The 15,150-nt window shown below is 47.8% G+C and overlaps 1 protein-coding gene across 1 annotated transcript in view; it reads left to right on the forward strand.

Annotated features, from left to right (window-relative positions):
• zdhhc18b (zDHHC palmitoyltransferase 18b) overlaps positions 1-5,031 on the forward strand; it is a gene marked incomplete at both ends in the record, with an annotated part of 12,363 nt that extends 7,332 nt beyond the window's left edge. The window contains 3 exons of the mRNA XM_080859176.1: positions 1-105; positions 3,891-4,561; positions 4,887-5,031. The exon at positions 1-105 is cut by the window's left edge and continues 37 nt beyond it. Of these exons, the coding sequence (XP_080715302.1) occupies positions 1-105; positions 3,891-4,561; positions 4,887-5,031 (921 nt within the window). The remainder of the gene's footprint in view (positions 106-3,890; positions 4,562-4,886) is intronic.
• Between the last annotated feature and the right edge of the window lie 10,119 nt (positions 5,032-15,150).

The following is a 15,150-nucleotide window of genomic DNA, read 5'->3' on the forward strand; positions in this document are numbered from 1 at the left end:
CTCCCCAACGCCACCGTGGAGATTCAGCTGCCTGCTGCCAAAAATGACGTGAATGTGGTAGGCAAAGTGCCCTTGCAAGGTTTCTGGGAGACCCCTGACCCCCCTGTGACCCCTACATCGCTGCCCCTCCCTTCTTAGTCCTGCTCACCCCAAAGGCCTGAATGATGAATTCCCCCTCCCAACCCCACCCCATGGATGACTCCTCCCAACCCCGCCCCATGGATGCATCCCAGAGTGATCTTGTTGTCTCAGTTGTTTGACCTTTCACCCCTGGCAGGAGCCTACCCGGGCCAAGGCTCTGGACATTTTCTCGGGGTGAAAGGCAATGGCGGCTCAGGAAGGGAATGAGGAAGTCCCAGTAGGTCAGGTGACAGCTGCAGGGCAGTTCTAGAGTTCTGCCTCAGAGCTCACCACGCTTACAGCACAGCTCAGGGAGGATTCACTTCCTCTTTTATTAACTTCTGTTTGCTTTTCTAATTGTCAGTCATACTCCATGTCTGTTTACGGTAAGGTAGTGAGGGAGAAGGGTTGGACTGGGTAGCCACCCAGCAGTGAATCTAACCCAGTGTCATTGCCACAGAGTGTTTCCAGTCAGTCAGTCAGTCAGTCAGTAAGTCAGAGAGCGTAGCAGTTTCAGCTCCGGTTGACCTCGGTCAACTAGTGTGCTTAGGTCTCGGGAAATCAAAGAGGAACTGAGACCAGTAGTTTCATCCACGCCACACATGCACACATGCGCACACACACACACACACACACACACACACACACACAGAAGATGTGATCCGCACTGTGCCAAAAGCGTATTTCTTGGGTCCATAAGCTCATTCAGGAAGTGAGAGTTAGGTGTGCTTGGAAATGGCTCTGACTTTACTGTGTCGACTGCGTTGTTTTGAGCCGTGGTCGAGCTGTGTTGCTTAGCCTTGCTTGTGATGAAACCAACGGCTGACTTGTATGTATTCAAAACCAGTCGGTGCAGTAACCCATGGTTACATGCAGAAGTGCAATAGTAAAGAGGAACATTGTGACCTGTCTGCCTGAATGGCCTCAGGATGAGGAAGATGACCCAGTCTCTTACCGCAGGGCCCCAGTTACAGGTGTCTTCACCTGTCTGCACGCTTGTGGCTGGCCTGTATGGTAGTCTTTCAGGCAGTATTCCTATGAACCCTCTCATATTGCTTTGGCGTGGTTCACAAAGTGCGTTTTGGGTACTTTGAGAAGAGTAGCTGCACTCATGCAACAACCAGGCAGTGTTATAAGTGCCAGCATCAGAATTTATGCAATAATTTGTCTATTATTGTTTTGTTTTTTTCTGGTGTTGGAAAAACTGAGAGCTTTCTTTTTAAAAGCCTGTTTACTGTGTGCCTGACTGAGCTGTTTATGTTTTGTATGCGTGTGAGAATTTGTCTTTGAAATGTGAAGTCGTTGCTTGTACTCTGGTCACTCAGGGATAGACCTCATGTCCTGCTGTCTCGTGCTGCTCGTGGTCTTGTCCTTTTTTTTGTATTGTCATCATGGCAAATTTGTTTTTGCATCAATGTCATGTTTTGTTTTATATGTTTTTTTTATATCCATTTTTATCATTTTATATAATAAAACATTTAAAGTTAACAGTAAATCCCTTTTCAGTGTTTCAGTTTTACCACCTGGTGTGTGTGTGTGTGTGTGTGTGTGTGTGTGTGTGTGTGTGTGTTTTGTGGTTGTGTGCATGTCTGTAAATCTATGAGCTGTCTCTGATATTGGTCGAAACTATATGCACGAATATTGGCTAAGTATGCATAGTCAAGAAGATGATTGATGTCCATGGTTAAGTATGACTATCTGTGTGTAACTCAACCTTTGTGTGTGCATGTGTGTGGGCACGTTGGGGTGTGTGTGTGTGTTTGTGTGTGTGTGTGGGCATGCACATCTGTGTCCTCCAGGAGAATGTTTGTCTGGACTTTGCTCAGACCTGCATCAGCTGATGAGTCAATATGATGAGGGAGGACAGGAGGTTGGTACTGTCAGAGATGGTGTGTGTGTGTGTGTGTGTGTGTGTTTGTGTTTTGAAAGACATCGGTCATGAGCTCATTTTGGCTTTTGTTCTCATGTGCGTGGCCCTGGTGCTGGGACCAACACTACATGATGCTCAACACGTTTTCAGTCTCTGTTACAGCTGAAAACTGAAGCGCTTCAATGGCCAATGTGTTCTGACGAACGTGTTTATTTATTGGGTTTATGTCTGTCTTGACTTTTTTTGTTAATTATTATTATTTGATTTGCTTTTAATGTGGTTGTTAGCGCAGGTCTTATTGGTGAACGACATTGGCTGCTGCACAATTTTCTAGAATGTTCTACATCTACATTCACTGGAAGTAACTCAAAAACTGACCAAGATATAGTGGATTCCACTTGAAGCTTATACGGTGTTGTTCCAGACCGTATACGCTCATTTGTCTTCACTTCGTGAATTTTGCCACGCATTTAAACTTTTTTTTTTTTTACCTTTTGATAAAGTCGATGTCTCTTTTAGACTGTGTTCAGTTCGTAGCCATAATGATAATGATGTCAAATTGATTAAACGACAAGTCTCACTAAAGCCGGGGAGACAGAGTTCCGCCTTCAAGTGACGTTGTTGTGTAATTTGCTAAGTTGGAAATATCCCAGAGGGGCCGAACGTGGCTTTATAGGTCAAGCTAGATTTATTTTTGGGCTTTTTGGCCTTTTAATCGATACTTGAAGTGAAGAGTGGGACAGGAAATAAGAGGGAGAAGAGGTGGGGAGTGGACAGGAGAAATGACATCAGGCCGGAATTGAACCTGTGTCCTCCATGGGCATCAAGCCCGAACGTGGTCGGGGCTACTTGTTGTGCCACAGTACCCCCCCGCTAGACGCTATGTTAAACACACGACTGTGGAATGCCAGCATGCTGTAAAAAAAACCCATCAGGCGATGTAAGGCCGTCTCTGTGCCTTCTTCCCTTGTTAACCCTGAACCAATGTGGGGTTTTCTTATAGGTGATAAAGCGTGATCTCTGTTTAAAAAGTGTTGCCCGTTCTCTATTGCTTCAGTCTGGCTGAAGGTATTGGGGAGACTGTGTAATGGAGGGTTTTGTCCCGAAAAGAACAACAAGAATAGGGGTTCCACATGGACTGTGACGATCAGAGTTGGAAATGGAGTTGGAGTTGGTCTTGGGAGATGAGAGTCTGGTCAACTGCTCGACCACCAAAGACGGCAATGCTTGTTTTATTGGCCTGTGCTGACATCACTGTGCTGCATGACCTCAAGTGACCTTCTCCCCCCCCACCCCCCCACCCCCCCATGCTCTCTCCCGTGCCCAGAAAGCGTGCATGCGCGCCCCCCAATAAAGCCTGCATGCGCGCCCCCCAATAACTGCCTGTTGAGTGGCTTTTCTCTGTACTTTGGCTGACCGTGTGTGTGTGTGTGTGTGTGTGTGTGTGTGTGTGTGTGTGTTAGTATCTCTTGGCAGAGAAGCCAGATCATAATCATATTACTGTATGCTCTGATGTCATGGTTGGGATGTTCTTTTTCTAAAACTTTTCCCACTCTGTTTTTTCCCCTCTTCATCCTTCTTCCTTCACGCTTCACACAATCGCTTCAAATTGCTGTATTATTTCATTCTTTGCATTGTTTATTTTTCTCATCTTTTGCCCACTCCCTTTTTTTTCTCTTCTGCCTTTTATGTATTGGTGTGTTTTTCCTTGTGCTTTCTCCCTATCTCTTCATCTCGCTTGCTCTCTCTCTCTCTCTCTCTCTCTCTCTCTCTCTCTCTCTCTCATACACCCACACCCTATCACCAACCCATTCCCCAGACCGCACAGGCAAGTAAAGTCTTACTGGAGCCAGAGTCTCGCTCTCCCCTGCCTTCCTCCTCTTCCTCTCCGCACCCTCAGGGGAAGACCCCAGGCTCGCCGAAGGCCAAGGACTCGCTGAAGGCCAAGGACTCGCTGAAGGCCAAGGACTCACTGAAGGCCAAGGACTTGCTGAAGGCCGAGGACTCGCTGAAGGCCAAGGACTCGCTGAAGGCCAAAGGCTCACTGAAGGCCAAAGGCTCACCAAAGCCCCCGGGCTCACTGAAGGCCAAGGGCTCGCTGAAGCCTCCTGGCAAAGATGCCCCCCGCCCTCGCACCAGCTCTGCTCCAGTCCCTCTTGCCGTTCCAGATCCAGGTCTTCCAGGGGATCCAGCTCCAGTGGCCGCTCCAGGTGTGTGTGAGTCCAGTCCAGCTGCAGCTCCAGGTCTTCCAGGGGATCCAGGTCTTCCAGGGGCTCCAGCTCAGGGTGGCAGGTCACGGCAGGGCAGTGCCAGTGGTGGCGGTGGCGGTGGCGGCACCTCCAGCCCTGCTGACAAACGGCGACCCCATCACAGCACCAAGCGGGTGTCCTCACACTCCCACACACACATAAACTCCCACTCCCACAAGCCCCCCAACGGAGCCGCGTCTGCCCTGTCCACCCCACAGCAGGCCGCCCCGCCCCCGCCCTCCTCCTCCTCCTCCTCAACCTCCTCGTCTTCGGGGCGCAAGCGCAGCAGCAGTAACGGCAGTCACCACCGGAGGGACGGCAGGTATACCTCAACACACTGACGGGTGGAGGGTGACAGCACAACGGACAGGCAGCGGTGGTGGCACAGAGGTGACACTAGAGGGTACAACACTGGCAGTGCTCACCTGGTTCTGGGACCCTGTGTCTCTCCTGCCTGCCTGACTGACTCTCAAGCACTTATTTACTCCTCAAGGGGGCGCCCTTCTGGAACGTTCTCTCTGCAGAGCATTGGACATTTGGTCTCCATGGAGATTTCAGTTATTTATATATCACAATATTGAACTTTCCTCGTGACGACGCACTTGATGACTCTTCCTGCTTCCATGTGATCTTGTGTTCCTGCAAAGCATGCTGGATGTACTCCTGTGTCTTCTCTGGGCTGCATGGAACCCGACCCTGGAGCCCAAGATGTGGAGGGGAGGCTGCAGGAGGAAAGACTGTGCAAAGCACAAGCCTGGAGATAAAGGTGATCTCCCTGTGACCACCTTTTAACCATATCTCTGTTAGGTTTTATTGATTTTGAATCGATACAGACTCCAGAACAGGGAACTCCAAATAGATATAGATACTCAAACACACAGCCCATGTCGGGCTTTAACTGACAGTTGAAAACAGCAATAAGTGAACAGTGTAACAGTGTTATGACACTACTCTGCAGGGTAAACCATAAGGCCACAGGAACAAAACAAACATACAAAACAAATGTATGTTGTCAGATGACGGTCCTCCTGGGCAACCTCATGTTTTTCGACTAAACAAGGTCTGACGGTCATCTTTATGCAAATCTACGTCATTATCATTGCATGCATGGCTGGATAGAGAACAGCAGCTGTGGCTTGTCATACCATCCTCTCCAACGTTAGTGACACGTGTTTGAGTGCATGGGACTGAACTAAGGCTTGTTTATTTATTTGTAGAATACAAAGCTGTGTTTGAACATCTGCACTGAGCTTCCTTCCATCTCCCCGTCTTCCGTGTGGTCAGGACAGGCCACTGCTGTCTCCTCCTCACCTGGTCTTGGTGCACCCAGACCAAAAAGGTCCTCAGACTCGCACCAAGATGCGCTCTGGTGTCGTTCGACATTCCTCTCTCTCTCTCTGCTTCCTCTTTCCTCTTAAACAGGAAGTGATGTATATTGTTTAGACCCTACCCCTAGAGCCCCCCAGGATGACATTTCCTCTGAAACACTTAGCCCAGAGCTCTTAAATCAAACTCCGGCCCGGCGGCCAATTCCGGCCCCCCAAGCGATTTTATCCGGCCCGCAAAGTTGCATTGACTAGGGCCACCCCAACGTTAACCGTAAAAATCTGGCCCCCCAATGACCTGACTGGACACTCATTGGCCCTCCGGGTAATTGAGTATGAGACCCCTGTCTTAAATGATCCTCGCACAGCAATACTAAATATAAGACCTTTTTTTTCTTGTCACTCACTTAACCTGACAAATAAGAACTGTACATTTTTTGTGATTGCACACCATTACAAAGTTGTTAAAGTATGTAGATTGGGGAGGGGTGAGGTGGGGGGGAGGGGGACTATATGGACTAAAATGACAATCTGGGGCTCCGTTCTTCTGTATGCTACTTGTATGACTTTGCCCGGAGCGTTTACCCACAATTCCCTTGGAGCCTCAGCAGTATTTTGCACAGGGAAATGCAATGAACCAACTGGATGACTTGACCGTAGTGTGACATTTTAGAGTATGTACTCCGTGAATTTAGTGCACTTCTTCATGTAGAGCTCGTCACCTTGATCTCCAACGTAGACGTGTAAAGTCAGTCACACACACCACACTCTTTCAAGTGTACTTTTTTAATTTGTCCCTGTCTTTTGCCTGCCATGTTTGTCTTCTGAAAACATATGATTGTGAGTGCATTTCAGGAATGTTCCCCAGCCCCACACCCTCTTTTTGTTCATAGTTTCCTAAAGGGCTCGTCAACCATATCAGTGGTTCTCAAAATAAAATTGAAAAACAAAAAATCCAGACCTTTTTTTTTCGTGGTTTTGAAAAATTGAATAAGGAGAACTGTTTTGGGGTAGTGAGAAGTAATGAGGCTACTGTAGACAATGTCTTGTGCTCAGTGTGTGAATGAGGAGATTAACCACGGCCCTTTTCCTTTGAAATTGCTCTGTGTTCCAAATGGCATCCTGCAGTCGTCGCCTTCAGCACATATTTGCAGTGTAAAGTGCTGCATTGGAAGTGCTGATTTGGCAACGTTATCATAGTGTGATCTGTGGGTCACCACTAGAGGGCGGTATTTCCAACCAAATACAGGGGAGCAGCTCCTCCGTGGCCTCGTCTCCTGGATGAGCTGTGGAAAACCAGAGGAGCTCCGAGGGGGTGAACACGTCAGGGTGGTGGATCTGTCCTGCCTGACACCTACCTTCTGCCTCTTTTCATTAGATTAGAAGAGAGAGGTTAGACATGTGTCTAGGCTATAGAAGAAGAAGCAAAACCAAGTGCAAGTATCATTTTACACCAGACATGTAAATCCACTTAACTTCCTCAACTGTCTTTAGCGTAATTCTATAATACATGTGGTTACACTGATCTTCATAAAGCATCCGGGGAAATGTATGTAAGTGGTAGTAGTAATAATAATAATAATTCATTTTATTTTTAATGCACTTTTCATTCCAAAGAATATCAGTGCCTAAGTAGTGTGCTGTCTGGTCATCATAAAGGATATGAGAATGTGAATGATATACGAGTGTGTTTCACTAAAATTTCTATTTCTGCAGATTTTGATTTGCAGTCTGCTGTGGCCACAGATTGCCATCATAGCTTTTTCCCTAGTTTAGTCTGTCTGCAGCTGCATTTGGAGAAATGAGTGCACTCCTTTTATTTTTTTCCGTTACTGAAAATGTCCTTGGGTATTGTATGGAGATGCAGACATGCTTTTGCAATTATATCATTAGTGCTGAGAAACGGCAGTGAAATTAGCTGAAACTGAAACCGCCGTGTTCCCCTGCCTGCCAGTAGCCGAGTCTGGCTTGACTGAAAGCTAGGGGGGGGGGAAAAGTGGGTCTTTCTTTCTTTCAGACACGAGGCGTTCAGTCGTTTTAAAATCAACACCTTAGCTCTTTAAACAAAGTAATTATATGTGTTTTATTCTCCATTGGAGTCATACATCGTGTTGAAATAGTCTTAACTTTCCTTAAAACAGGACCTTTTCAGGTTTGGTGGTTTGGGCTTTTGATAGATTTGACATCAAATTTTGATCTCGGAAAATGAAAAGGAAAGAAAGAAAGAAATTACAATTTTTCCAAAACAACTGGAAAAGGGTGCATGGAGAGGCTATGGGGTCTGGCTGCCTGAAGGGAAGTTCAAGGAACGCTGAAAGTGAGCACATTTTTGTGACCCCCCCCCCCCGCCCCCCTCTCCCTTCCCCTGTGCTCTCCTATGCAGACAGGTTTTGGCCTGTTCCTTAAATCGAGTTAAGGCTCTCCTGAGTGTGCAGTGGGGGGTAACACTGGGCACGGGCCACATGTGCAATATGACCCGCAACGACACACTTACACTCCTCTCTCCACAGACTCTACACACACACACACACACACACACACACACACACACACACTGACAGACACCCATACACAGTCATATACACTTATACAGATTACAAACACATATGCAGAAGGGCGCAGACATGCAGACTCTCACCCACACACATACACACACACACACATACACACACACACACACACACACACACACACACACACAGACACACATACAAGCACGTAGGGTAATGTGTGTATTGCAGCCATGGTGGGGTTATGAGGCTTGGATGAGAGAGGCAGTAATACATGTCCTGGTGTCCGAGAGAGAGTGAGGATGACGTTAAACCCTCGCTCACACAAACACACACACACACACACACACACACACACACACACAGCTGGCCTGGAGGAATAGCCATACAAGGAGCACGATCCAAAAGTGGGTTTTCTCTCTCTCTCCTCCTTTTTAATGCTGTATACATATGGATCTCCTCATGTTTGTCTGTCTGTCTGTATCTCACACACGTCTGTGAATGTTTGTATGCTGGGATAACTCTAAGGAGTGTGTCAGTGTTAATGAGCTGTGTTTGTGTGTGTGTGTGTGTGTGTGTGTGTGTGTGTGTGTGTGTGTGTGTGTGGTGTCTGATCAGACACAGGGAGATCCCCGACCCTGTGGGTTGAAGAGGTGCATATTTGTCTGGGTACACTCTTCGGATTGGTGCCAAAACTGTAGGCCGGAACTGATCTGAAGTCAGCTGAGGCACGTCTAGATTTGGCAAACAGAGGTGAATGTTCAAGGCAAACACATTTTCGTCCAACTTTTAAAATTGGACATTTCTGTGTACATATTCCATTCGATTTCAAAGGTAACCCTTAGTCCAGCATCCATATTTGGTCGCCGAGAAATTCCTCTTCAGACTATGTTTGTGTGTGTTTCGCAAACAGTGAACTCAAAGCAAACGAAAACTGTTTGACATTATTTGTGAATATTTGCCTTTGTTTGCTAATTTGAATGTGCCGCTGATGGGCTCAATGTGAGGCCACTCTTCACTGCCATTGGCCGTGCCAGGACTTGTCAGGAGGCATGCCAGGTTTCTTCTAGCCCTTTTGAGGCGATGCACTTGAAAGCTATGTTTGTGTATTTATATTGGTTGGAACCAATGTCTATATTAACGTGCAAACCCTGTAAACTGATCCTGACGCACGAATGAAAGCTGCTACCACAGTTGCACTGCTACCACAACCACTTTTGCACGTCACAATTGATTAAGACACGACTCATGACCCATAATGAAAGACACATTGGATAGGAAGAATGATCAGATTACAATCATCACCCCAGGATTCCTCTTAAGTAACCTGACTATGATGTCTTCTAAGGGTCTATGATGTCTTATAAGGATCCTGAGTATATAGTGGGGTATATGATGTCTTCTAAGGAAACTGACTATATAGTGGGGTCTATGATGTCTTATGAGGAACCTGACTATGTATAGTGGGATATATGATGTCTTATGAGGATCCTGAGTATAAAGTGGGGTCTATGATGTCTAATACAGTAAGGATCCTGACTATATAGTGGGCTAGATGATGTCTTATGAGGATTCTGACTATATAGTGGGCTAGATGATGTCTTATGCGTGTGTGTGTGTGTGTGTGTGTGTGTGCTGTTGACCTCTCAGGGTAGATGTTGCTCAAGTGCTTCACTTCCTGTGTGAGAGCAGTCTGAGCTTCCAGTACCTGGATGACTTTAGCATCCGGGTTCAGTGGACCTATCTCTCTGTCTCTGTGTGTCTCTGTGTCTGTCCCTCTCGCTCTCTGTCTGTCTCTCTGTGTGTCTCTGTCTCTGTGTCTGCCCCTCTCACTCTCTGTCGCTGTCTGCCCCTCTGTCTGTCTGTCTGTCTGTCTGTCTCTCTCTGACTCTCTGTCTGTCTCTGTCTCTGTCTCTGTCTGTCTGTGTCTGGCTCTCTCTCTGTGTCTGCCTTTCTGTCACTGTCTGCCCCTCTCTCTGTCTCTCTGTCTGACTCTCTCTGTCTGTCTGTCTGTCTCTCTCTCTCTCTCTCTCTCTCTCTCTGTCTGTCTCTCTGTCTCTGTCTCTGTGTCTGTGTCTGTCTCTCTCTCTGTGTCTGCCTTTCTGTCGGTGTCTGCCCCTCTCTCTGTCTCTCTGTCTGTCTGTCTGTCTCTCTCTCTCTCTGTGTCTGCCTCTCTGTCTCTCTGTCTCTGTGTCTGTCTCTCTCTCTGTGTCTGCCTCTCTGTCGCTGTCTGCCCCTCTCTCTGTCTCTCTTTCTCTCAAGGCCGTCCTTATGCCCTATTTCTACGGCGTCCTCAGTCAGCTGCACGTCTGCCTGGCTTCTCCTCTCTCTCTCTCTCTCGCTCTCTCTCTCTCTCCTACTCTCTCCTCCACTCTCTCTCTTCTCCACTCTCTCTTCTCCTCTCTCTCTCTTCTTCTCTCTCTCCTCCACTCTCTCTCCTCCACTCCTCTGAGCCAGCTGCCTGGGTCAGGACACAAATAGGAAACGGCTGCTTCAGCTTCAGCCTCAGCTTCACCCTTGGCCCTCCACTTCACTCCTTCTCCCTTGGTTTTTTGTTATGGTGCATATGCTGGCTTTTCTATGGCAGTAGCAGAGATGCCATATTTCATGTTGACAGTCAGGCACAAATAAACACACACGCAGAGACAGACAGACACACACACACACACACACACACACACACACACACACACACACACACACACACACTAGCACAGATCAGTTTCCATGCGCAGAGTCAATGTTGGGAGAGTAACTGAAAACCTCTCTCACTTGGAGCAGAAATGGAAATCCCATCAGTGGATCATCACACTGAGCGGTTCCTTCAAGCAGACTTCTCCAAGAGTTCAACCCCCGCACAGAAGGTGATGTCCACTGTAAGACGCCAGGCAGAGAGGCCACACACACACACTGTCTGGACGCTCTGAATGACCCCCTGGTCTGGCCTCAGAGAGGTAGACAAGGGGTGGAGGTGGCAATTATTTATAGTTAAGTTGACCAAATACACAACGCACAAACTGCATAGGGTCCTGGCTCTGGTTGTCCAATAGATGTTGAATTACAGGATTTAAGTCGGGTTCAGGTAGATATTTGACTTTTTTATGGATTCTAAGAGTTTGAAGTCTTTAATTACTCTGCCGAAAAGACTCAGCGCTTGAACCTGAGCACTGTAAGTGATACATTTCCTGCGAAATCCCATTGACAATAACTTGTGTGTGTGTGAAAGAAGGAATAGTCTTAAGAGAGATGTGCCCATTATCATTTACGTGTACATATTTACTCTCTATGACTCAATTTACCTGAACACGTGTGCACAGTGTGGGTGTTCCAGCCTGCCCATGTGTGTGTGTGTGCCTTGGGTGTGTGCGCAAATGACTTATCTTTCTGGCGCTATCTCTGTGTGTCCGTGTGTGTATGCCTTCTTGCTAATGTATGGGATTCCTGTTGCTTCATACGAATGTGCTTACGCTGTTTGTTCAGCTGCGTCTCAACTCGCCACACTTGTCCCCTCTCTCTCTCTCTCGCACACACACACCCACACACACCCACACTTGTGCACACATACAGAAATTCGCACGCAAATGGAGTGCATGTCATCCATTACCGAGCACTACAGTAAAGAATCCCCAGTGTCAACCCCTGCATAACCCATAACGCCGCCCAAGACAAATCCTCTCACAGCGACTGATGACATCCACACTGAACAGCTCTGCAACTAATCAGGCCAGACCACCCCCTCCCTCTATGCCCCCTCCCCCCCCTCACTCAGTGTGCATTAAAGAGAGATAAGTGGTTGGTTTTCCTGTGCTGGTGTTTTCACTGGCCTTGTAAATATCTGGTGGCAGGCTGTTTTGACAGAATACTGACGGAAAGTGTGATGAGGAAAGGCCCGCAGGACACGTGCAGAGAGAGAGAGAGAGGGGGAATGGAGAGAGAGGAGGAGAAGAAGATTAGTGTTTAGGGGGGAGGAGAGAAGAGGAGGAGGAGGAGAAGCTGACATTTTGTGTGTGGGGAAAGGGGAAAAGGAGGGGAGAGAGGGAAAGGGGAGTAGTGATATAAGCTACTGGATGTCTTACATTTCCCTCGGAATAAATAAAGTATCCATCTATCTATCTATCTATCTATCTAAAAAGGAGTGGGAGAGAGGGAATGGATAGGCAGTGTTAAAGCGCAGAGAAGAAAATGGGAAGAATATGATGATGATGATGATGTTGAGGATGAAGTTTTGTGTAATCAGGAAAGACCTTAAGAGGGGAGAGTTGTATTGACTAGTGGAGGCTGAATGTTTGGAGGTGCTGGAAGGACTAATGGTGAGGAGCAAGAGGAGAGGGGTGTGAAGGAGAGACAAGGGAGGAGCAAGAGGAGAGGGGTGTGGGGGAGAGAGGAGAGAGAAGCAAGAGGAGAGGGGTGTGGAGCAGTAGATGATGAGGAGCAAGAGGAGAGGGGTGTGAAGGAGAGAGGAGCAAGAGGAGAGGGATGTGAAGGAGAGAGGAGGGAGGAGCAAGAGGAGAGGGGTGTGAAGGAGAGAGGAGGGAGGAGCAAGAGGAGAGGGGTGTGAAGGAGAGAGGAGCAAGAGGAGAGGGATGTGAAGGAAAGAGGAGCAAGAGGAGAGGGATGTGAAGGAGAGAGGAGGGAGGAGCAAGAGGAGAGGGGTGTGAAGGAGAGAGGAGGGAGGAGCAAGAGGAGAGGGGTGTGAAGGAGAGAGGAGCAAGAGGAGAGGGATGTGAAGGAGAGAGGAGGTTTTAAAGGACCAGCAGAGGAAAAGACTCAAGAGATACAGGAAGGACTGGCTGGGGTGGACACATGAGAAGAGGAGAGGAGAGGAGAGGAGAGGAGAAGGGAGAGAGAGGAGAGAGGAGAGGAGAGGAGAGGAGAGGAGAGGAGAGGAGAGGAGAGGGAGAGGGAGAGGGAGAGGGAGAGGGGAGGGGAGAGGAGAGAGATTAGTGAGTTTAAAGAAGTATGGTGAGTAGGGCCAATTTAAAAAAGAGAGAGAATATGGTGGTTGTAGAGAGGAGAGGAGTGAAGCAATTAGGAGAGGATATTTGTGGAGGGAGAAAGAGAGAGAGAAGAAGATGAGAGAGAAGCTATGAGAAGGGGAGAGGAGAGTGCGGCTGAAAGAGAGAGGGAAGGTGCTGATAGTGGAAGAAAGTGATAGATATTAGGAGAGGATGAATGACGATGGAGGGAGGAGGTGTGGAGAGAACAGAGCATAAAACATGTGGCCCTGCAGGAGGAGGAGAAGAGGAGAAATATGACAGGACCGAGGAAAGGAGGTGAAGAGATTAGGAGAGGAGAAATCAAGAGGTGTTGGTAAAGGCAAACTAGTCGTGTCATAAATGAAAACAGATTAATACGTTTCATATGACTTTATCTAACAATGCAACACCATACATATGACTTCTGCCTTAGCTGACAGGAGCTATATCATAGCTATTGTCATGACTAACAATCTTTTAGCTAGTTTTGTTTAAAGTTTTCTTTTCATGTTATGGGGGTGACAACAGGGAATTAGGGAAAATGCAATTAGGGGGAAGAGGGTGCTAAAAGAGGTGATTCTGGCGAAAGGATGTGGATAATTGAGCTCAACAGCCAATCACATAACGCCCCTCCCCTCTGTGCTTCTGAAGCCACGTGTTGATAGGCTGGAATTGTTTATGACTCGACTCTAGTAGCTATGCTCGTTTGTATGTTTGTTGGTGTTTGTTTTTACAGCACCGGGACTATATACGAACACACACACTGAATGGAAGCCAGAGGAGTAAATTAAAGCAAATTATAACCCTCAAATTTGACCAGAAGTGTATTGTGTTAAAATCACAGACTGCAGCTTTAAGGGAAGGTACTAGATGGCAGCTGACTCTGAGGGGAATGCATGGGGGAAAGAGAGACGTTGAGGGAGAAAGGCGAAGAGGAGGTGTATGTGCAAATTATTTATCTGACTTACCTATTTTCCTGTGTGTGTGTGTGTGTGTGTGTGTGTGTGTGTGTGCTGACTGTGAAACAGAGCAGCCCCAGATCCAGCCATGCAGGGCCAGGTCTGGTCCACAGTCAGCTGCTCTGGAGGGGAGAGGGGGGGGGGGGGGGGGGGGGGGGCGAGAGTCTGAAACAGGAGAGGGACAGAGGTTCCGCACAGGAAATGAGGCGTGAGCTGAGAGAACCCCGAGGCTGAGCCTGGTGGCCCGAAGTGTGCGCATGTGTGTGTACATAAGTGCTTGTCTCTATGTGTGTTTGGGGGGGGGGGGGGGGTTGTACAGGAAGAGCATCAGGTCTTTTCCGCTTCTGCTGCTTCACCCACACACACCCTGTGATTAGTGTCCCCCTGGCTACTGGGCTGGGCCAGGATGGCTGAGGGACTAACCAGCCCCAGCCTCAGCCCCAGCCTCAGCCTCAGCCTCAGCCCCAGCCTCAGCCTCACGCCCTGCGGTGGTTGTGGAGACCAGAGGTGCTCCTGGAATGAAGCCCTTGCCACCACCTCACATCCGCTTCCTCCACACCTTCTCTTCCAGCACTCAGTGTTTTTACTCCTACATTCGCTTTCTCTCTCTCTCTCTTTGAACTGTACTGTCTGTTTTTACTAAATGTGTGTTTCTACCTCCATTCACTCCTCTCTCTAATTTTTGCTTTACTTTACTGTCACTAAATGTATTTATTCCAACATCCACCTCTCTTGCTTGTCATTTTGTCTCTGATTCACTCTCTCTCACTTTCTCTCTCACTTTCTCTCTCGCTCTCAATTACTTTCTTTCTCTCTCTCTCTCATTCACTCTCTCTCTTTCTCTCTCTCACTGCTCATTTAGTTATTTGCATTAGGGCTGTCAATCATACGTCTGCACCACACATCAGCATGGATGTAAATGTGTGTGTGTGTGTGTGTGTGTGTGTGTGTGTGTGTGTGTGCCCACGTGTCTACACATCACATCCACACATGCTTTCCATTCTTCTCTATACAGTTTTTCCAAATCCCTCTCATGTTAACCCCCCCCCCCCCCTCCCATTCCCTCCACCCATGTTTTTAAACCCCACCAGACCTTCTCCTCCTTTTCTCTTCTTTTTCTTTTCCACTCTCTATCTCCCTC

The sequence above is a fragment of the Sprattus sprattus genome (genome assembly GCF_963457725.1).
Source record: "Sprattus sprattus genome assembly, chromosome: 20".
Taxonomy (NCBI): domain Eukaryota; kingdom Metazoa; phylum Chordata; class Actinopteri; order Clupeiformes; family Clupeidae; genus Sprattus; species Sprattus sprattus.